This window comes from Thamnophis elegans, chromosome 1, assembly GCF_009769535.1.
Source record: "Thamnophis elegans isolate rThaEle1 chromosome 1, rThaEle1.pri, whole genome shotgun sequence".
NCBI lineage: Eukaryota > Metazoa > Chordata > Lepidosauria > Squamata > Colubridae > Thamnophis > Thamnophis elegans.
The window spans coordinates 151510227-151534870 of NC_045541.1; the positions used below are offsets into that span (position 1 = coordinate 151510227).

Consider the following 24644-nt stretch of genomic DNA (forward strand, 5'->3'; position numbering starts at 1 on the left):
TTTTGTCTTGAATCAAAAACTGAAGCTCAATCACACCTAAGAAACCTAGTACTATGTATAAGAATGCTAGTAAACTGCTATAATATTCAACTACAATTTTTTGATAAAATATTTAATTTAATATGTAAATAATGTTTAGTACAAAAGTCCACTCTTAAGCAGCTAGCATAATAAATTATCTTGGGTATGCTACAAGGCTAATGACATCATATTAATACAACAATAATTACACTTACTCTGGGTACATGTGCGTCCTTCCCAACCTTCTTTACAAATGCAAGAAAAGGAATCTCCACTGCCAACACAAGTTCCGCCATTCAAACAAGGATTAGGAATACAGCTGCTGTTTTTAGCTGTAATAGAAGTTTTTTAAAAAGGTTTTTTTCTAACCATAGGGACTTTCAGTCATAACATTAACTGACACGTCAAATAAAAATCTACATCATTACAATCATTTTGCTCTAGACTGTGAAGTGGATTAGCACAGTACTTAAAAATAATTAGCAAATAATCCAAGTGCAACATCAGATGCCACACCAAGCTTCTATCAAAAATCATTTATATTTTGTTTAATAGCTATTATCAAACCAGCCAGGCAGACTCCTTTCAATTGGCGTCCAGAGTTTGATCAAAGTCCTTGTTAGCACCATAGATTGGATTTTTGATAAAATTTCAGTTTTTCAATCTTACAAAGCAAACTTCCAACATATTATCTAAAGCTAGCAATCCTTCTAATATGACTTCCAGGAGCTCTGGGAAGTCAAATAAATAAATAACTACTTTAAGTTTTCTTAGTTTTAATTTATAACCCAATAAATATTGATGGATATAATGCACATAAACTAAAGCTCTTTGGGTCTTCAATCATTTTTAAGAATAAATGCAGAACCCAAGACCAAAATATTTCAGAGCCAATATTCTAAACTATTCAAAATATTTTAATTTTGCCAATTTATCGACTAGTAACTTGACCATTATTTCTGCCTATCTACAGTATACTGAGTAACTTTATTCACATTGTCATTATTTCAACATAGCTCCAACACTGTTATTGTAAAATGTAGGTGGGCATTTTTTTTTATTGCCAAAGAGATGCATTTACATAGAAGGGAAAGACAATGTTGTGACAGAGATGGAGCTCCATCATGCAGAATGGTTGTTTTTAGCTTCCACAGAATATGTGTGTGTGTGTGTAGCGTTTTGTTTTTTAAAAACTGCTAGACCCTATTTTTGAAGAAGGAAGAAACAGACTACTTATATTAGCTTCTCAGCCAAGTCATTCTCTCAATTTAGAGACAATGTAAGTAGATAAAGCACTTACCAATATTGCAAGTGCTTCCTTTCCATTCTGGAGGACAAGAGCATCGAAAAGTGTCACCATCATCGTAACATGTTCCTCCATTTGTACAAGTGTTTGCATCACACTGGTACTTACCTAAAATATCACAAAAGCAAATTAAAGCAGCCTATCAAATACACTATATAATTCATTGTTATAGAAGGTAGGGATATTCTTTGTTACATGGGATTATGTACACTATTAGCCCTATTATAATTCAACTTACTTTCTATTTCAGGTGTGCAGTGCTTCACACTGAAAGACAAGAACACCTCTCTTCTTGGGATAATTTTGCAACTATGTAGGGCAGCTGCATAATCCCAGGAAAATGTGAAGCTGTTTTAAGGAGCTGCAGAGAGGTGCTATTCAAGTGCTCCTACCTCATATGAAGCACCATTTTGTTTTACCTGATGTGAGGCACTATATTGCTGCATTGCCCTTTCTAAATAAAGTAATCTGTGAAAATTTCAAATGGCATTTTATAAATATTAATTTTAAATGGTTACTAGATAGAAAGTATAATTTATAATTTGATATTTTATTATACTCTTCCCTATACCCAGATAATTTCAGTTGTTAGACTTAATCTTACATTTCTTTTTTCATCACTTTTTTTTTTTGCAATTCTTTATAAGTTTTCTTTTCAACTTTTGAATATTTTAAGCAGTAAGCCACCCACTTACTTGAATGACATGTTTTCCCCTTCCAGCCATTTTTGCATGCACAATAGAAGTCATTCTCTAAATCAATGCACTGGCCCCCATTGTGACATGGATTTGGTGAGCAGTCATTAAAATCTGTGAAATGAATCAAGAATTGAACACAAAAATGTCTGTGAAAAGAAGAATCTTCATAAACAACAATTCATTAAGACAAACTTAATCTAGTCTCATTAGTCTGGATTTAAATACTATAGATCCCTGGATAACTTTGAATAAATTAATATGGGTCCCTATGATGCAAGTCCAAATTCTGTTAATTAAATTGCAATCAACAAACAACAACTGCTGGGTTAGCACAGTATGTTAAGTTAAAACCAAACTGAAATATTTTATTACTTAACTCGATAGAGAATCAGTGTAAAGGTACTGGATGAGAGCAAAAGGACCAATTTCAAATCTCCACTATCCATATGGCAATTCAAGGCCAATCGCTCTATCCAACAAACGCCAATCTCACAAAATAAATCACTTATTATAGAAAAGACTGAATGAAGATTCGCAACAAAATGCTATCATTATTACTGACACAAAATTTATTTGAAATTTGTATTTGAGAATTGTTGATTTGAGACAGGTATATTAGTCACAAACTGATCAGAACAAGAACATAACCATCCAAAATTCAAGATGTTCTTAACCTGAGATTTTAAAATATAAAATTCTGTCTGATTGCTTTTCAAGATAATATTGACTGTCTCAGATTAACTAGAAATTTTTGTCAACTTTGATGATTCTTTTAATTCTGGTTGACTTTTAATGATCTTTAACTTTAATAAATGTTTTTAAAATATGTTGATACATGATTATTATTAGGATATATAATCATATATTTATTATAATAGAATAATAGAGGGATGATTTTTCTTCTTAAAAATGCACACTTGTCTAATTTTTATAGTCTTTAAATCCTTCTTTGTATTTCTTCCCCCAGTTCCATTCTTCTGAATTTTTAAATATAAACTAAATTAGTTATAATATATCTTGACATGTGATTGAGAATTAAGAATAGAAAGCCAAATTTCTTTTTTCATTATCCTTAAAAACTACAAGTGACAAAAATATTTCAATGGCTAACTTAAACATATTAATATTTAGCTATACTCACTAATGTCACACAATTTTCCTTCCCAGCCATTCCGACAGAAGCATCTGAAATCATTGACTTCATCTATGCAGGTTCCACCATTCTTGCAGGGTTTCTCAAGACAGTCATTAATATCTAAAATATAATAATACAGAATTACTAGATTGCTAGATTACTATCTGTTTGTTCTACTCCAGTGAAATAAATTGGATGTGATTACTATTTTTTTTTGTTCAAAAAGCTACCATGTAACAAGTGTTTATTTAAATAGTCTAAAATCTAGCTACATTTAAGATGTTATCTGAGTGGGCTCTTGCTTTGTGAAGTTTTTATTACTTTGTGGGATTTTCCATAATCTAAAAATGTCAAGTTCGTTGCAGAACACAAATCACAATTATAAATGCTATTTATGTCTCTTAAAGGTTTTACTATAAAACTTAATTTTATCAAATATGGCCAAGTGTAAAATGGCAGGTTGTGGGCCAGGAAACCAGACACCAGGCTGCTCTGTTTCTTATTTTCTCTCTGAGCTCTCTTCACTCAGCAGTGATTTTATCATTGCTTCTATAAAGCCAAGACAAGCTGGAAATTCTTGGCAAAAATCAATCTAAAGATTCTGATTCATTCATAAACACTGGAGACCGTATATATTGAATAGTATAGATCTACAAATTTGTGTGCCTGTACATCTTTATCCATGCAATGTACATTTCACTACAAAGTGCTTTTTTTGAACAAAACTTTGATATCACTGAGAAAGAGAAAGAGTAAATTTGTAAATCTTGTAAATTTGCCAAACAGTAACAATCTAGTCATTATACAATAGATCCTTAAACAGTTCACCAATGAATAACTATAATTTAGTATTTGTAAAACAGAGAAGCTGTTTCTGCAAAGACACCTGCCCATCACCCTATTGAGAGTAAATGGCTACTACTCATAGAAATAGTCATGATCACACTCTAAGTCTTCAATTAACTTAGATCTCTAAATCCTATTATGTACCTATGGAATCACTTTAAACAGTTAAGAAATCATGTTTTATAAATTAAACCCAAATACGTGAGCCTTGTTTTTAATAATATATGTATATATATTACATACTTTCATGACAGTACGCTCCGGTAAAGCCCTTTTCGCAGGCACAAGTAAAATTTCCTCTTGGTTGACTGATGCAGCGTCCATGAGGTCCACATACACTGGATGAGATTAAACGAATGCCATTCTGAGTAGCATTTGTGAAGACTTCTATTGTACAGCTGTCTATTACTAAGAATAAGAGAAAATTATGCACATAAGCTACCCTCTAGGATAGAAGGCCCCCATAAACCTGTGGTTTCTTAATTCTGGCACAGTATCTAATATTTAAGTTGCACTAATATTTAGCAGAAAACCAACCAAAACTTCTCTTTGTAACACAACATTGCATGGATTAGGAAGTAGATATATTCTAAATATTACTTGCTAGTACTTAGTATATGACATATAATGGTCTTATAAAATACTAATTGGCTACCAATTATCATATGAAAGAACTTCTAACTGGATTAGAATTTTATCTCTGTATGATCTTTTAAATCTGCTCAAAATAGTTCCCAGTTCTCTGAATCAGATTTAGAGAGACAAAAAGAGGCTATAGAAAGATAGAAAACGTGATCCACTTCTACCGTCTGCTTCACTGGCACTCAAAACAGAATTCAATCTACTGCTGGGAAGCACGTTTGATAATGCAAACAAGGTAAGAACAAGTGTATAAGAAGTTTATCTCAGTTTTATCTTTAAAAATGACCAACAGATCCTCTATGGATAAGTAAAATAATTCATGTTCATCTCCATATATTTACTTTCTATGGAAGAAATGAGGCTTGTTGTTTTCCTTTCTTACAGTATTGATTTTTTTTAAAAAAAAATCAGATTTACATGCATTTAAGTTTGTTCTTCATATTTTTAAAATCTGTAATACCAATTAAGAAAAATCACTGAACATGATTTTTCTCTGAAAGAATCCTATTATTATTTCACAGGACAGACAGTACCTTTACAAGAGTTATTTTTACAGTGATCCTTGAGGTGAGAACAGTTCTTTCCATCGTAATCATCAGAGCAAGCACAATAATAGTCTTCTCCCAGATCATAACACTGTGCTCCATTTTGGCAAGGGTTAGGCTTACAGAGATCTATATCAATCTACAAAAGATTTAAACCGTATTGTTAGTTTTGTAACAATATTCCACAAGATAGTTACTCTCATTTTTATAGATGAGTTATGGGCTTAAAAAAGTGAGAGAAGTGATATGTCACTAAAATTAAATTCTAATTTATGTCAAGTATTCAACCTTTAGTTGAATATTCTGATATCTGGAGCTCAAAGTGACTTAAATGGGGCTCTCCCTTCATTTTATTGGCACAATAAACATGTGAATTAAGTTTGGCAGAGTGTGAGGGAGTGAATTTCCATGGCTAAAGGCAGTCTTGAATCTGTATCTTTCGAATCCTAATCCAGTTTATTAATCATTAAAGCACACTGGCTGAATGCATTACTCTGCTAAGAATTTAAATTCAATAATTAATATTACCATATTTTTCATAGTATAAGACGCACCAAGATTTTGAAGAGGCAAATTAAAAAAACAAGTTTTTGCACTCTGCAGGCCTCCAAAAAAGGGCCCGTGTTTTGCAAAAACGGACCTGTTTTTTGTCAAACAAAGGGCATGCATAGCCTTTAGGAGGCTTATAGAATGCTCCTGGGGGCTGGGAGCAAATTTGAGCAAAAAATGGCCCGTTTTTTGCTCATTTCTGCCCTTCCCAGCCCCCAGGAGCACTCTATAAGCCTCCTACAGGCTCTACATGGCCATTTTGGTGAAGGGCACGGGGTTTCAGGAGGCAAAAAATGTTGTATTCAATGTATAAGATGCACCCAGATTTTCACCCACTTTTTTGAGGGAAAAAGGTGTGTCTTATACTCTGAAAAATAGGTTAATCTATTTCTCTGTCATACAATCTCTAATACACCTGCTTTTTTCTATACATCAAACTAAGCCTAAATTCTAAAATGTAGATAGAGACTAATTCTTAACTGAAAGACTTCTAGAATTTCAGGTAAAATGCATCTCTTTTAAGTTTTATTTGGTACTGAGTTAAGTATGGCTTAAATGCTATGCATTTGAAACCACTACAAAGCTAATTTGTTTTTATAAAATCTGTAGTTCTGTGGAGTTTGTGGGACAATTTGCAGAAATTCATTTGCATCCTATTTTCTTTCTTTCTTTCTTTCTTTCTTTCTTTCTTTCTTTCTTCTTTCTTTCTTTCTTTCTTTCTTTCTTATTTATTAGACTTATATATCGCTTCATAGGGCTTTCAGCCCTCTCTAAGCGGTTTACAGATTTTTAGCAAATTGAGTCAGCAAATTGCCCCCACAGTCTAGGTCCTCATTTCACCCACCTCGGAAGGATGGAAGGCTGAGTCAACCTTGAGCCGATGAGATTTGAACCGCTGAACTGCAGATAACAGTCAGCTGAAGTGGCCTGCAGTGCTGCACCCTAACCACTGCGCCACCTCGGCTCCTTATGCAGCAGCTAGTATGTTTTCCAAGGAAAAGGGTAATTTGATTGCTTTTCAATCTGTTTCCTCAAAAGAACTGCTAGGATTATTTTTTGCAGAAACTATTGTTTTCAAACTGCTTTGGGATTCTGTGGATGAAAAAGGTGTGGAGATTATTATAGGGGGTGGTTCTTCTTTGAAAGTATTTGATTTCCTAGCTAACCATTTTAATTACTCTGCCAAACAGATGTAAATTTGAAATTTATTTTGATGACGAGAGCTGGGCAAGCCCTTTCACTCAATTGACAGTTAATCAAGCTTTGAGGTGGAAATATATTACTTATAACATGAGAAGCAAGTTTGTTTAATTGCATTAAAGGTATAATTAAAGCATCTTGAAGGTGATTTGTTACTATCATGATGAAGGTGGCAAATTTTTAAAATCCTGTAACTACAAAAAAATATTGAATTACACTTATAAAACATTATAAGGAACTGTAATCTTAATATAGTTCTTTATGTCAACTACAAATGTTTTAAAGAAGCAGCTATTTGCATTAAGCTTTTCCACAAATGTCACCTGTTAATCAAACTCATAAAAGCACAACAGAACTGTATTACAGCATTAAAACAGTTAAATAGTCAGATAAGGGACTATTTCTTTTCACTAAAAGATGTGGGAACTGGGATCAACCTTAGCTACATGGGACAAAGTCTTCCAATCTGATGGATACCAGTTATTTAGGCATACTTGAAAAAACTGGACTCTAAAAATGAAGGTGCCCTCTTCTACAGATCTGTTTGTTCCATTCATCCATAACAACAAACATTCAAGTTGCCCTAGAATTTAGACCATCCAAGCATTCTAACAAGTCTAAAGTATCCTTCACCTCACAGAATTCTCCTGAGAAGCCATGAGGACAAAGACAATGGAATCCATTGATGAGGTTAGTACAGTGACCTGCATTCTGACATGGGTTGTTCATGCAGTCATCAACTTTTTTTTCACAGTTCTTGCCTATGAAAGCAGGAGGGCATATGCAATGATAGCCATTCACGTCATCCTGCATGGACAAATTGAAAAAAAAATATTATAATCATTTCTAGAAGATACTAGAATTTTTTTAATTTTACCTCAATAATTTCTTTCTGAAGTACTTCAGAACTCTTCCTTATAGTCTTTACTTACATTTTGAGGATAATACAATCGTCAAAATGTAAACAATCCTTTTATTTACAGAAAGGGGCAATTAAGAGTCAGACAGTATCCCACACTACTGCTTTTGGTATACCTAGTCCATATTATCAAAAACTTGGATTTAATGTATCCTTTTATCTCCTTGATTTTACTGGATGGATTTATTTATTTATATGACTCCTATGGATGTCTATCTGATGCAGGTAGCCATTGCTTAACAAATATTTGTTCAGTAACTGTTTGAAACTATGATGGTGCTGAACAAAGGCACTTGCAACTTGCGTCCTACTGCAGTGCCTGCTGCTGAGACATGATAGCAACTGGGTGGTCCTCTCCCAATAACTGATGGGATTCAGTTATCAACAGCAATTGAGACTGTGATGTCACTTAGTAATGGAAATTCAGGTCCCAATTACTGTCACAATTCAAGCACTACCTATGTACATTACTGAAAGTATATTCTTGAATGGCTGCCAGCTATCCATTTGAATCTTGAACTTTGTACTGTATTGTCCATACATGAACAATTGCTACAGTGTTATTTGTCTACAAAGATATAAAGAATTAAAAGGGTGAGGTTAAGACAAATGCTGTCAAGATCCAATTATGATCCTCCTGATAAATGTTAAATTTAAAAGGTTGCTCAAATTATCATAAAAGAACACAAAATTACCTTGCAAGTCCCTCCATTTTGGCACTGCTCATGACAATAATTAACATCTATGGATAAAATAGGAAAATCATTAAAATAATGGAAAAATAATGGAAACTGAGTGAAGCGTAATTAATGATATCTGTTGATTTCAAATATTCAAACTGATGTTTTCCAGAGGAAAGGAAATAAGATTGTTATAAGTGATGCAAATTTGAAAAAGCTCAAATCATAAAGCCAAGCAATGTTTAAAACAAATTGTCCCATGTGAGTAATTTCTCAGAAACTTTCAGTTAGTTCATTCCACAATTCAAAAGCTAAGGCTTTAGATGCAAGGAAGTATGTGATAAAAAGTGTCACCGTAAAGACGTGTAGAAAGGTTAGGTTTGGAAATGAAATATAAGCATTAATTTAAGATTGTCTGCTTTTAGTCTATAAATAAGAGACCCTTAGGGTCAAGTGTATACACTAAATATTAAATACTGACTGATATGACAATTTACTCCTTTCCATCCTGGAATGCAGTCACAATAATATCCACCAATAAGATTTTTGCAAGAATGAGCATTAAGACAGGGTTTCCCTTCACACTCATTAGCATCTGTGAAAGAAGAGAAGAAAAGCAGAGAGTGAAGAACAAACTCAGAAAGAGCCTGCCCTTGCACCAAAGCAAAGCTTCCATGCTTTCCAAATATCAGCTGCATTTCTTTCACTACTTTGATACTGTTTGCTGATATTTGCATTATGCATGCTGCATTCTTTGCCCTAGGAAAGCCTCAGTGACTGTTTAAATAAAATCCAGGGAAATAGCTGTAATAAAAATTATCTGAACATGTTACTTCCAACTTTTTCAAATACCAAACAAAACAAAACCACACCACACCACACCACACACCATACAACATCACTCTTCTGGCAGCTGCATTAGGATTTTTTCAACTAACAACTTAATTGTGGGTTATATGCAGAATAGCCAACAAATGTGGACACAGGGGATAATGTATGGCTATCCAGCCTTTTACAGAAAGGTTAGATATCAGCTTCTATTCTACCTCTTATGCAACTATTCATTGCTTGCTCAACAGAAAATTGTTATCATATCTGAGGCATTAAGATCAGTGCTGTCACTGACCTGGTTCTCCTCTAATGCCATTACCTATTTCCCTAGCAAAACAATAATTGTAGGGTTCTTTTGTTAACTCTAGCCTGAATTATGCATTCAAAAAGAATCTGCCCAAACATCTGCACAGAAAGCTCCATGTTTCTGAGTAATCCTGCAGCATGCACATACTACAATCATGAAATGAGTCAAGCAAATGAAGCAATAAGGAAAACTGAATGGCCATGAAGCAGGAACAAAAACCTTTCTGCACTGAAACACAGTAGCTTAAACATTTATACATGCCTAATTTAGCCACTGTTATTTTGCCTCCCTATAGCAGGCAAGAATTCTACAGATAAGATTTTGATTAAATGTAGTATAATATATGAGTCCTGCATTCAAAAGGTAGTAACATTTTACAACCGGTTTCATAGTGATATGAACAGTAGCTAAGTAATAATTCAGCAAAGATGACTGTAAAAAAAAATCTTTAAAAATATTTTTGAAGTAATAATTTGAGATACTTTTAAATGTTAAGACTTACCAAGATGGCAGGTTGCCCCAATCCACTGCTGTGGACATATACATTCAAACCCATTAATGCGATCGACACAAGTACCACCACTAGCACAAGGGTTAGATGCACATTCATCAATATCTGGGGAGGGAAACAGTTGTTTGAGATAGCTTTAGAACTATAAAGTATCTTTCAAGCAAAGAAAGATACTAATTTAATTTGACATGTCATTCCAGAACTGTCTACAATGGCCAAAACTGGCAATAAAGTAAAATAAAAATAAAGATGTTCAAATCCTAAAACAGGGTGAACATAGTTTAAAAAAAAATCTCAATCAAATAAGAAAAGGAAAAATACTAGCCTGCTCATCCATGTGAGGAGTTCCACACATTTTGCATTTTTCTCTCATCTATTGTGCTTCTCCCCTTCATCATTGCTACTCATTTTCTGGGAAACTATTTTATTACACACATTTTTCTTAAAAAAAAAAAGAAGTTGCATCCAAACATTTTGAATTTATGGGCATATTTAGAATTTTGTGAAGGACTGTATGATGCAACTTCATACCACCATTGGGAAAAGAAATTAACTAATTCAGAAAAAGGCTACATGTTGAGCATTACAGTATTTTCTAGTAAATAAACTGATGATGATCCTTCCTATCAATCCTAACATGACTTATCTCTCTCATTCTTTCTCTCTTGCTAACATTCTTAAGCACTGTATTGTGGCAACATACCATAATAATTTTAAGACATATTTCTGGGTGGAATTTTAGTTAGTTTTAATTAGAAGAATCCAAAAGAAAATCATATGGATAAGGATGACAAAGGGGTGAGTTGTGTGAATTGCAGAAACAGGCACTTCCTTCAAGATATCTCTAAGGGAATGGCAATTGAGTTGCAAGAAATTTTTGAACACCAAAATTAGTTTTTTATCAGCAAGATACAAATATAACTTAGTCAGTACCTACCAATAGCACATGTTGGTCCACTCCATCCTTTAGGACACTGGCATTTAAACCCGGATGAAATTTCATGGCAAATTCCGCCATTAGCACAAGGATTTGAAACACAAGCATGCTCAGCTAAAAGGAAAAAAAATAGTTTTTAAATCCAGGCTGAAACCCTGTTTAGTTTTTCTATAAGAAAAATCACCATTAAATTTTATACATTTAGGACACAAGTGTTAAACTCGCTGCATCACATTGCCATCATGTGACATTTCATGTTTCCCATTCATGGAGCTAGGGTGGGCATGGCTTGCGCGTGACACATATGGCCTGTGGGTCACCAGTTTGACACCCCTGGTTTAGTGTGATCTCATATCTGCCAATTTCATTTTTTCTCAAGTTTCTTGTTTTTCTACCTCACTTTTTTCTTAATCATTGACATATTCAACAGAACTGCTTAAAAATTTTGTGTATGTTCATGAATATTTTGTAGATTGCCAGTTTGCTTCCGGGTCGAATTCAAGGTGTTGGTTATCACTTTTAAAGCCTTTCTGGCACAGCTCCAGGATATCTGAGAAACTGCATCATCCCATTGGGATTAGGCCAGACCACCTGCACTAGCAGAAAAGGTATGCTGCAGACCCCATTAGTAAAGAAATTTTGGCTGGTGAGGTTCAGGAGAAGAACCTTTTCTGCCATGGTTCCTACTATCTCTTCCATCCTACCCCTCCCAAGGTGAGATTTGCATCTTCTGGCCTTCTGAAAGAGCTGGAAGACCTGGCTCTGTCAGATGGCCTGGAGCCCCAATGGAGGAGTGGCATCTTGGTTAATTGATTAGACAGACCCTCTACTACTTCCCCTCCACGTACTTTGCTCCCTTCTTCCGATCTTGGTTAATTGAATTTCAACTGAATTATATGTGTGGTATGTATTGTTTTAAGGTTTTATATAGGATTTTAATTATACAACTGTAAGCTGCCTAGAGTTGCCTTGGCGAGATAGATGGCATAGACGTTTAATAATAAACAATAATTATTTTCCTATTGTTTTCATACTGTATATATTGTTAAGATGAACATACTTTCCAACATTTCTCAATTATAGCTTTAGTGTATTTCCCATCATTATTTTGTACAACTTGCGGGATTATTTAAGACATAAATGTCAGTTATAAAAAGCAAATTTTATCTTGCAAGTATAAGCTATAAATTTTTGAAGTATAGATGTTGATAAAAGACAGTGAAGAGAACAGAAATTCATTTATTCCTAATGCAGACAGGGAAAAGGAATAAGCCATACATTCCAAATTTTTCCAAGACTCACTAATTAATAAAATTTCTGGAGTAGAAAATGTATTATTAACTTTATGTACCAATTTCACAGTTCTTTCCTGAGTAACCATCTTGGCAAGCACAGCTATATTCATCTGGTTCTGTATTCATGCAGGTTCCACCATTCACACATGGATGATGATTTCCACAGTAGTTTAAATCTAGACAGAAAGGAAGAATTAAAATAAAATAATAAATAAGGTACAAAATTTCATATGAAGGTCTTTTCAAATATAATGTTAAAATACTTTGGTAGCTCTAACATACATATATTCATATCTATATTTTCTTTAATGCATCTGATTTCATGTAAGCGATTGCATATACTATTATTTTTGTAACATTTATGATGGCAAATATAGAAAAATCCATCAAGCTACAGAACTACGTTACAGGACCTGACACAAACAATATTCTGCTGAATGCTCTTATGTAAACATCTTTACATAAACAAGTGCTACTAGGTTTTTGTTAATCTTGAAGTTTTAAAATATTTATTACAAATAGAAGTGCAATACCTTTGTTGCAGAGTAGGCCGCCCCAGTTTGTTTCACATTTGCATTCCCATGGGATGTTGCAACTCCCATGAGCACAGCCTGGGTAGCGGACACATTCATCGCAGAATTGCCCATCCCAACCATAATTACACCTAGACATAAATGCAAATTAAAGGTTAGCAATATATTGATTAGCTACAATGTTCATACAATTTTAAGCTGCAAATTTGCATTCAATCATTTTCTATAAGCAGTTTTTAACAACAACGAAGCATCCAGCCAACATGGATTGCCATAATCTAAAAAACATGCATATCTCTTACTATACCTGACATAATGAATATGTCAATGAGAAGTTACAAAACTACAAAGGTTTTTTTTTTTGTATCAATGGCCCTTCTTATATAAATTAAGAATATTCTGGGTTGCTGACAGCCTGCCTGATTTATAATTTCAGCATTCATCAGGAGTCAAGTTTTGCTTACTAATGTTTAGGTTTCCTTCGAATACTAAGTACAAATTATTTTTTTAAAAACCATCTGTACTTTATCATCTTGATTATTTTAAAATACTTGGGAATGTGCCATTGTTTTAATGTGTATCTAAGAGATTGTCGTAAAACATTTTCAATGCTGAATGCAACTCATTTCCCTCTCAATTTCTGATCCTTGAAAGTCCTTCCACAGATCAGACATTCATGATGTCCACTATCAATTATATTATTTATTTATTAAATTTGCTGGCTGCCTATCTTACTACAGGTTAACTCTGGGTGGCTTATAATATTAGAAAAGATAAAACTATAGGAAACAACACCAATAAAATATATAAAACTATAAATTATTAACTAATTTATATCATTTTATAAGTATTGATTCCAAAGCTATATACACAGTGAAAGTAATCTATAGCTGATAATAAGAATACATTATTTTATATCAGACTGGAGGCATTTAGATTCACCAGGAAACAGTATTTTTAATTAAGCACTAGAAGCACACTTACTTGTTTTTACTGACATTCAAATGATCTACCTGTCCATATAAGTTTGATTTACATTCTGTTCTGTTCCAAAGCAGTATATACAATTCACTTATTTTTCTCCCAAACAATAATCTTGTGAGGTAGGTTGGAGTGAGAAAAAAGGATTGGCCTAAAGTAACTTAGTGAGTCTCCATGGCTAAGGAAACTGGATCTCCTTCTGCTATCTAACTCTTTAACTGCCAAACCATTGTTTATATGCATTTTTATGGGGATTTAGCAATTTTGTGGGGAAGATGCTTAATTGCTAGACAAAGCTCTGAATTTGAGAAATTGTTTCTATTTTTCAAATGATGATACTTTTCAAAATTGTATTGCAAGCAACTAGCAATAAATTAGGCACATATTTTTATATTTTCAAATATAGACATTGTTGTCAATTATACAAATTAAAATAGTGTTATATACCATCTGTCTGCTCAAATAGAGCATTTAGGACAGCCTTCAGATAAAATAAAATGAAATAAAATTTAGAGCAACGGAGAAAACTAATAGAATAGAACAGAATAGGAATAACAGAGTTGGAAGGGACCTTGGAGGTCTTCTAGTCCAACCCTGTGCTTAGGAAGGAAACTGTACACCACTACTGGTGAGAACTTATGAGCAACTTTGTTCTCACTCTTGTATTCAAGTGCAGTGTTTCATTTACATATATAGAGCAAGCAAATTAATACACCTAGAGCTAAAAACTAAATGAGCTGAGGTGGCGCAGTGGTTAAATGCAGCACTGCAGTTCAGCAGTTTGGCTGTTCAAATCCCACCAGGCTCAAGGTTGACTCAGCCTTCCATCCTTCCGAGGTGGGTAAAATGAGGACCCAGATTGTTGTTGGGGGCAATATGCTGACTCTGTAAACCGCTTAGAGAGGGCTGAAAGCCCTATGAAGCGGTATATAAGCCTAACTATTGCTATTGCTAAATATTTCCAAGTAATCTCAATATTTTGATCTTTTTTGTTTGCATCTCGAGTTACAACCTACTTCATAGGAATCACTACCATAAGCTATCTTGTCTTAATTAAGCTTATCTTAATTTTTAACTCAATAGCTTTGCTACTTGATAATGTGATTAAAAAACTGAAAGCTTTTGTCAACTGCTTTTTATCTAGCTTCTTATCTAATAAATGTGAGGTCCTTGAATGAAAACTGAATTGAGAATGAACAAGATGTGAATCCTCTCTCTCTTAAGATACATGTATAGTGCAATATGAACTATCTTTATAATCTACATGATGTGGAATAAAAAAACCCCAGTTCTTTATACATTTACGTGGTTCCTGCAGAAATCTAGAAAGTGTTCTATAATCTAATACATATCAGCATGAACTTCATACTGAGAGTAGTATTCCCCCCCTTTTTGAAAGAGAGATAGTGAGTCCTCTCCCCAGAATCTACCATTTGATCAAGATATGCTGGACAATAATAATCTCCAACCCTCCCATTGGGAGAAAATTATGGGGAAAAAACCTGAGCTGCAATTATGGAGAATCTTGGAGGAAGTAGTTTTCAGTGCCATAGAATGCAATAGCCTTCTGAACCATATTCAAAGGTTACAATGGCCAACTGAATTATAATATTTCTCCCCCTTCCTGAAATCACAATTCTGGGTTGGGGCTGGTGAAGGAGATTGAATCGTAGACTTCTTAATGTAGAGTCCTGCAGGGCTTGATGCTCTCCCACTTTTAATTTAGCATCTAAATGACATTAGTGAGATTCTCCAGTAGCATGGGGTAACGTTACATCGGTAGACAGATGATATTCAATGTTGTATTTTGACCCCTCATTGAGTAGTTGATGCTTTTGAAATATTGCTCAGGCACTGGGAGGTTGTCTGAGTCTGGATGGAATCAGGTAGAGACTCAATCCAAGGAAGATGTTTTCAATGAGGTTCCATTATTAACTCTAAGCAGAGTTCTACTGCCTCAGGCAGCGCTGGTTTGCAGTTTAGGGAGAGCAGGCACAGCTGTGGTCAAGAGGTTATTTGCAAGATCCATCTTTTATGCATTCAACAGTAAATTCTGTTGGAACAACCATCATTGTTCACTGTAAGCCTGTTACTTATTGATTTGGCTGTTGTAATGCACTTGACATGGGGCTAGACTTCCAAAGAATGAACTAAAATGAAGCCACTCAGTTAATAATAGGTTCATCTCAAAATATCCACATAAGAATTCTAGTCTAAGAACTGTACCTGTTGATAGTTAGCTTCCAGATGCAATTCACAGAATGGCTGCAAAGTCCTTATCCTTATAAGATATCTACAGGGTTTGCATGTCTAAGGGAGCACCTTTGTCCTGCCTGTTAAGATCAAGTTGGGTAGGCTTGTTGTATTTCCATTTATTAGAAATTGTTATCTTAAGGGCAACAGAAGCACTCCTTTTAAGTTGTCATCCCACTCCTATGAAACAGCACCTTCTGCCCAATTGTGTAATTTGCCCCTTCCCTCTGGTTTCTAGGAAACTGGTGAAAACTTTGTTGTTCTATCAAGCCAGGGAAGCTGGTTTGCTATAATTGTCTTTCAGTCATGAGCTTGGATTCTTCAAAATTGTTAAATGTTTTTATTCCTGATTCCATAGGAATGTTTCTAGTTATTTTTTAACATTGCATGATTTGAATCTGAATTACATATTGGGGAGTTCTATGCCACTCAGAGTAAGTAAGTAAATAAACAAGCTTACTTGCACTCCCCAGGTACACTGCATCCTCCACGGATTAAATTACATCCTTGCTTACATACAGCTATGAAAAGAAAGAATTAAATATCAGTTAGAACCAACTCTTTAGAAAAAGTGATTACTGTAATTAAATGATACTACCATTTTATGCACTGATAGTTTTAAGAAAAAGTTTACGTTTTAGCTAAAACTATCAGTCACAATGATCATATCCATAACCTCCTGTATACAAAAAACCAAATAGTTTTTTGTGATTTTTCCTGTCTAAAAATATCTATTTCAGGAAACACAAAAAGATACAGAGGAAACATAAAGCATTATAAAAGTATCCTGTCCAAAGGCTATTCTTACAAGATATAAATATAATATCTCAGATGCTCTGCCAACATTCTAATTTTGGAATGGATGCACATTAAGTTCTTTAAAATGATGAACAGAACAAAATAGAATAACACCGTTGGAAGAGACCTTGGAGGTCTTCTAGTCCAACCTCCCATCAAGAAGGAGATCCTATACCATTGCAGACAAATATTTTCTTAGTGTTTTAACTGTGCACCATAGACAAATAAAACAACTGCATTATGGTCAGCTTTCAAAACACAAGCTCACTCTTGTCAAAAGCAGTTTCTAGAATAGTCTAATTTCTTAATATACTTGAAAGATGGTAATACTTGAGTTTATCTGGATAAGAAAGCAAATCACAGGTAAACCCCACTTAAATATAAGTTCTGTGAATAGTGATCATTATAGCTTGCCGATTATGATAAACAATGTATATTCTTGAATATTTCAAAAGAAATGTTGAATAAAAAACATTTTAATAAATAATGAGCTTCACTGAAGTTGGTTCAAGAGCTTCTATGGTTAAAACATTTTGTGATTATGTGCTTTTTAAAGACTTACTGATTCAATAGAGTATCTCTAATAGACAAAATCATATTAGCTATTTTAGAGGAGGCATAATTCAATGATGAACATTATTTTGCTTGCAGAAGTTATAAAGTTCAGCTCCTGTCTTTTATCCACTTAGAAAGGACTCCAAAACTTAAGAGTCAAGTGTTAATTGGAATAGACAACATATGGATTAAAGGTCCTGCCTAATTCAAATATGGCATCAGCATAAAGTACTAGGCTAATAATAGTGCACTGATATTCTATGCTGGAGAAGAACAACTATTTATTTATTTATGATCTTCAAATGCTGCAGTAGATGGCTTGATGATATGAACTTTGTTATCAGTTATGTATGCCAAAGGCTTAATACATCTACTCTAGGGATGGGGGGTAACATACATGTGTGTATAAATAAAAAACAAAGGTAATAGTGCCACTTAAAATGAAAAGTTTGCATCACAAGTGTATCTAATACAAAATTAGGCTTGGGGAGTAGTCAAAATTCTTAGTGTAGCCACTTCTCTTTTGCCATAAAAACACATCACAATTCCAATATAACTGTTGCATTATAAACATGAGAAATACAGTACCTTGTTTACATTCATCACCTATCCAGCCTTCCATACAAGCCTTATTTCCATTTTGGTCACATGTGTAATGGCCCACAAAGTCATCACGCGGGCCACAAAATTTATTGCACTGTGGTCCATAATAGTTTTCATCACACTTCACTCTTATTTGTGCTTCAAAATGAGCAACATGGCCATTCAACTGTAGTGTTGTCCATCTATCTTCTGGGTTGATCATACCAGCAGATGATACTCTGTCAATTAATAATTTGTCATCTAAAAATGGAAAGATGAAGAATTTAAATAAACACTTTAATATAGAGCATGTTAGCAAAGGAGAGCAATATAGTTGCAAAAGGGAAAAAATGTGGCCAGAAGTCCAGAAAATGTTAGCACACCCATTTAAGAATGTACAGTAAAGCCTTTCTAGGTTTCTACTTGTTTTAGAAAGCAAATTATTCTTAAAAATGAAGGAAATCATGTTGTTAAGGGTGCAGGGAAGCTGCTGCTGGTTAGAAAGGGATTCCTATTTTCAGAAAAGAAAAAGGTCACACACGAAAAACAAATAAATAAAGTAACCAATGGCAAATGAAATACAGTACAAGATTCCTGCATACCCCCAATACAGAAGGGTAAAATTGTGGTTCAATCTTCTCTTGTTGCACTAGTGTTTTGCCTGTCATCCCATATTTTTCAATAAATTGGGAAGATTGTAGAATTTATGTTGGGGTTTAAAACAAAGTACTATAGAGTTCAGTACTTGCATTGAATTCCCATTGCTTTTTATACAGAAATTAGCAATGTAAAGGCCTGGGGGAGGGGGAATCTTGTGGAAAAAGTATCTCTACTACATTATGAAATATTTCCTCAAGTTTCCTCAATGCTTCTTCAAGTTACCTCAAAGCTTCCAGAGATTTATTTGGCGTATTGTACTATTCTTTTGAGTTTGAGATCCCTGATGTCTGCTATTATATTTTTTATTTCCTGGGAAGAAATGTATTTAGATTTTTTTATTCAAACACCAAAGACAAGTTAGCATATTTATGTCTTCAAATATCTAAGATACTAAAAGAAATCATTAGCCAAAAATATTATGAACTATATGGAAGCTTACAGGTGACTTTATAAATATATACAAAAGATAAAGGTCAAATATTATAATAACTCTATTACTATAGAGCTGTGATGGTAAACCTATGGCGGAGCCATTTGTCAGGGCATGAGAGATGTTGCCCTGTCAGCTGGCCAGCGATCATGTTCTTTTGAGGCCATTTTTCGCCCTCCGAAGGGTTCCCTGAAGCCTCCAAAGTGTGAAAAACCGTCCATACAGGCAAACAGGAAGTTCGAGAACAGACTTACTGTTTGCTCATAGGACCATTTTTCGCCCTCTGGAGCCTTCAAGTCTCCGGAGGTCGAAAATCAGCCCTACGGACAAATCGGAAGGCTTCCCTGAAGACTCCAGAGGGCAAAAAAATGGCCCTACGGACAAACCGAAAGTCACTTCCAGTTTGCTCATAGGGCTGTTTTTCATTCTCTGGAGCCTTCAGGGAAGCCTCCTGAAGGCCCCTGAAGGCTCCGGAGGTCAAACATCTGCCCTATGGGGAACTCGGAAGTCACTTCTAGTTTGCTCGTAGGGCCGGTTTTTGCCCTCCGGAGCCTTCAGGGAAGCCTTCCGGTTTGTCCATAGGGCTGATTTTCGACCTCCGGAGACTTCAGGGGCCTTCAGGAGGCTTCTCTGAAGGGGGCAAAAACTGGCCCTACGAACAAACCGGAAGTGACTTCCGGGTTCCCCGTATGGCCAATTTTCGACCTCCAGAGCCTTCAGGGAATAGCAATAGCAATAGCAGTAGACTTATATACCGCTTCATAGGCCTTTCAGGCCTCTCTAAGCGGTTTACAGAGAGTCAGCATATTGCCCCCAACAATCTGGGTCCTCATTTTACCCACCTCGGAAGGATGGAAGGCTGAGTCAACCCTGAGCCGGTGAGATTTGAACCGCTGACCTGCTGATCTAGCAGTAGCCTGCAGTGCTGCATTTAACCTCTGCGCCACCTTGGCCCTCTCTTCAGGAGGGAAGTCTCCTGAAGTTGAAAATCAGCCCTAAGGACAAACCGGAAGTCACCATTCCCAAACTTGCAGGTTCCCCGTAGGTCTGTTTTTTGCCCTCCCCCTCCCCAGCTCCTAGAAAGCCTCTGGAGCCTGGGGAAGGTGAAAAAACCATGGCAAAAGCAGGGGGGGTTGTCACTGATCATGCGCATGCATGCACACTGGGGGAGGCGTACGCTCATAGCATTATGGGTGTGGGTGGCTCACGACCCCAGTGTGCTCCCCCCACTTTTGGCAGGCAGCCAAAAAAGGTTTGCCATCACTGCTATAGAGTAATGATTCAGATGTGATATCAGTAGTTATAACAGCTCAGAAGAGTACTACCAGAATTACTGTTGAGTATATATTTTTCATATACTTTTTGCATATTTCAGAATCTATCTGTATATATCTCTGAGAATACAAAATACAGGTTAGACTGATTATGTCTCTTAATCCTCATATTAATTAATATTCCTAATTTAACATTCAGTGTACAGAAGGAATATATAAACATTTTTTTCTGTTTTAATTTTATCTGTTGTTGTAAATTCAAAATGTTTCCTACAAAATGTCTATTTCCTCATAACTGTCAGCTCTGAGAGTTCAAATTCTTTAAGAATATACTCACCAGCTTTTGTTTCATTATCCCAGTCCCAGGCTTCTATTATTAATGTGAATGACCTCTGAAACAAAGCATACAAATCAGTTACTGGAAAGGCTAAATCAATATCAGAATCCTGTGAAAGTGACATACAAGAAGAATCAGATTTAACATTAGCATCATGTATTCCAAACCAACTGCTTGTTTCTTCCAGAAAGATTTAATTCATTTATGCAGTGATCTGACCTGTTGCAAAGCAAATTTAAAAGACTTAGTCAAGAAATATCTGGTGGCAGATAATACTTGCTATTCAAAAATCCAATCACTACTATCAAAGGTACTATTTAAGAAAATTTCCCCAAGATTGTACTTGTATAATTGGTTTTTTAAATAACTAATTATAAATGTAATTTTAAAATAATTGTAAAGTAATTCTAGGTTAAACAAAATGTTAGATTGTAGAAAGGAGGCTTTACTAGAGTAGGTAAGTTCTCAATGTTTTGCATATGTAATCTATACCTAACCAGATATTTTAGGATTGTTCAAGCTTCAACGATGTTTTGGAAGAAATAATCTGGAAAATACTAGAACATCTCTCTCTTATTCATGAAAAAAACTCCTCTATTTTGGGGATTCTGAAAATAAAAAAGAATCTGAAGAAAAAAAAGATTCCATTGCTTTTAGGAATCCCTTCATTAAAAATAACTCAATTCTTAAAACGATGGCACATTATTTTTCAGTTATATAGTAGCCTGTAACAAGTTGGTTTATTGGAGAACTGGGTAGCTGAATTCTTTCAGGAAGAGGCAGGACTTAAACTTTGCAGACTCAGTTCCATTGGATGACACATGAGGATAACCCATGCATGGATGCTGTCTCTACCAACATAGGAGAAAGGGATTTTTCAGTTCTGAAGCTGAGGGAGGGAAACAATAACATTTTTCTAGCTTTATTGATTGATTGTTGTATTTATAATTTAGATCCCCCAAATCATTAGCGATTTTGGGTGACAAATATTAAAAAGATTGTTAAGCAGCTGCTATCTGAATAATAACCACAAAGCAAATAAAACCAATTCTGCCTGTCTCAAGTATTTTATTCATATTAATTGGAATTACAATATAATAGCAAACTCCTTGCACTTTCAATGCTGTGTATGAGGGCACCATTTCTGTTTGAAGAAGTAATCCCACAGGAACACTCATTTAAAGTTTTTCAAACTCAAATATAAACTCTTCATTATTCTAATTTGTCTACAATGTTGATGACTTAAGAGGAGAAAATTGTCCAGGAATATAAGAAAAAAAAACCACCACAGAAAAAAGAAAACCACCACTACATACTCTTTAGAATATATAGACTATACTTTAAAGAAAAATGTTGTCAAAAGTCAATGAGAAGACTTGATTAAGTAAATTGGGGTAGGCTCAGGTCTAAAAATCCTTTTTTTTCTGTTTTGAAATTAGAGAAATAAAAGATTAAAGTTTGCCATAGTCTACCTTCAATTCTTTTTGTTGGCTAAAAATAATCTCCAATTAAAAGATCCTAGTTTGTATGGAATGACCTGAGCAGACTTGGGATAAAATTAGATTTTGATTGCTTTGTGGCAAGAGAAAAAGTCCCAACTGACCAAGCTGGGCACTCAAAGTCAGTGTCTATGAGATCATCTGATGACTACAGAGGATGGAATATTCTGACCTAAAATATAAGAGATTAAATTGAAATCACAAATGAATGAATAATGTGTATTTGAGAAACTAATACAGAAAAGTGCAGGTCAGAAAGTATGAATTTGAAATCATCTGGTGTAAAATGGGGCGTTTTAAATGCACATGGAAATAGAAATAGGTTATATAGCTTGTTGACAGTTACATGTTATGTTCTAGAATGCTCTTTGTAGAAGCTCCCATGATTCCTGCACATGTCTCTCCTAAAGAATATGTAGTCATTACATCCATGCTACATTCCCTTGGGCAAATTAATCTACCACACACCTTCCAACGACTGATAAGATCGCACAGGGTGGGCCTTCTCCAGGTGCCATCAGCCAGACAATGTTGGCTGGCGGCTCCCCGGGGGAGGGCCTTCTCTGTAGCCGCTCCGACCCTATGGAATGAACTACCCCCAGAGATCCGGACCCTACCCACTCTCATGGCCTTCCGAAAGGCTATCAAAACCTGGCTATTCCGGCAGGCCTGGGGCTGTTGACCTCTTGACTGAGGTCCAGCCCCGATTAGACTGGGTGCATGATGTGTTTCTTTTAACCTGTTTTCCTCTGTTTGTTTTTAACTCTTCTTTTTAAAATCTATTTTCTGTAAGCCGCCCGGAGTCCTTCAGGATTGGGTGGCCTATAAATTTAATAAATCCAATCCAAATCCAAAATTCATTCTTCTGAATCCTCATATGCAGATCCCAATTTTTATCAGTTCCTCCTCCTCTGGATGTCACACTTTCAATGATAATGAAGACTCATAGTTGACAGAACAACTGTACTGAAAGAGTGCTGATTAAAGGTTCCAAATAGACTTGGAGGGATTTGTGTGCTGCTACTGGGTACTGCCTATGTCTAGGCTCCATGCCATTGAATATTTTTATCAATGATGAGGCAGCTGAAGGATACATATAAAGGTTGTAGATATTATGAAATTGGGAGGGAAAGCTAACGCACTAGCTGAAAAATTACTACTGGCTTGCAGTAGCACATTTGCAGACGATACCAAGCTGTAGGAATAATCTACCCCCCATAAGATAGGTTCAAGATCCAGAATGATCTTGACAGACTTGAACATGACCCTATCCAACAAAATGAAATCCAGTGGTGATAAAAGTAAGGATCTACCTTAGGGAAGAAAAACAAAATGCATGGTAGAGAATAGATGGCACTAGTAACTGTGAAATGAATCTTGGAGTCCTAGTAGACAATCACTTAAATATGAGTCAGCAGTGTGCTGCAGCAACCAAAAATCTAACACAGTCCTAGGCTGCATTAACAGAGGGATAGAATCAAGATCACAGGAAGCGTTAGCATGACTTTTAAAATTCAGTAAGATCACACTTGGAATATTGCACCCAGTTTTTGTTGCCACGATATATATAAAAAAGATGTGATTCTAGAAAGAGAACAGAGAAAAGCAACAAATATGATTAGGGGACTGGAGACTAAAACATGTGAAGAACAGCTGCAGATTATTGACTCAGATTATTGGGGGCAATCTGCTGACTCTGTAAACTGCTTAGAGAAGGTTGTAAAGCACTGTGAAGCGGTCTACAAGTCTAAATGCTATTGCTATTTGTATTGGATCAAGACAATTGCATTCATGTGTTCTTGTTTTCGAGACTATAATGCAATGCCTGGAATCGACAGGACTCTTAATACATACATACAACCCAAAGTATAGATCCAAAGTGTGTATGTGACACTTTTGTCATAATAAAAAAGGACCAACTATAGAACATATACGAAACTATCAACATCTTCAAAGGAATAAAATTTACTAGGGTAAAAGAAAATAGCTAACATGATAATCCTTTCTGCATATCAACAGCACAGGCAGTAGTGGCAATTAGAAACACAAGTTTATCATAAAATCATCCACACCAACCAAGTGATCCACTAGCAAGGTAACAACCCAACTTCCTACAAGAGAGGCTGTGTAAGAACACAATTTAGAGAGTACAAACACACTGCAGTAACCCTGAATAGTAAAAAAAGGGAAAAGAGCATCTATACAACATTTTCCACCAAAATGGATATCCATGCAACTTCGCCAAAAAGTGCCTAACCACTGAACCCAACACAGCACAACCAACACAAGCTGTGAAAAAGACAACACTACCATTAATCAA

At 35.2% G+C, this 24644-nt stretch overlaps 1 protein-coding gene across 2 annotated transcripts in view; it reads right to left on the minus strand.

Annotated features, from left to right (window-relative positions):
- The window catches only part of JAG2 (jagged canonical Notch ligand 2), a 75843-nt gene that overhangs the window by 16363 nt on the left and 34836 nt on the right, over positions 1 to 24644 (minus strand). The window contains exons 3-18 of one of the 2 annotated variants that reach the window (XM_032211301.1): positions 20826 to 20880; positions 18131 to 18385; positions 16650 to 16710; positions 12956 to 13086; positions 12479 to 12598; positions 11128 to 11241; positions 10182 to 10295; positions 9023 to 9136; positions 8557 to 8603; positions 7576 to 7749; positions 5182 to 5332; positions 4250 to 4414; positions 3167 to 3280; positions 2023 to 2136; positions 1322 to 1435; positions 237 to 353 (exon numbers count right to left, since the gene is read on the minus strand). In XM_032211301.1, coding sequence (XP_032067192.1) covers positions 237 to 353; positions 1322 to 1435; positions 2023 to 2136; positions 3167 to 3280; positions 4250 to 4414; positions 5182 to 5332; positions 7576 to 7749; positions 8557 to 8603; positions 9023 to 9136; positions 10182 to 10295; positions 11128 to 11241; positions 12479 to 12598; positions 12956 to 13086; positions 16650 to 16710; positions 18131 to 18385; positions 20826 to 20880 — 1960 coding nt within the window. The remainder of the gene's footprint in view (positions 1 to 236; positions 354 to 1321; positions 1436 to 2022; positions 2137 to 3166; positions 3281 to 4249; positions 4415 to 5181; positions 5333 to 7575; positions 7750 to 8556; positions 8604 to 9022; positions 9137 to 10181; positions 10296 to 11127; positions 11242 to 12478; positions 12599 to 12955; positions 13087 to 16649; positions 16711 to 18130; positions 18386 to 20825; positions 20881 to 24644) is intronic. The other variant, XM_032211381.1, reaches the window with a different exon arrangement.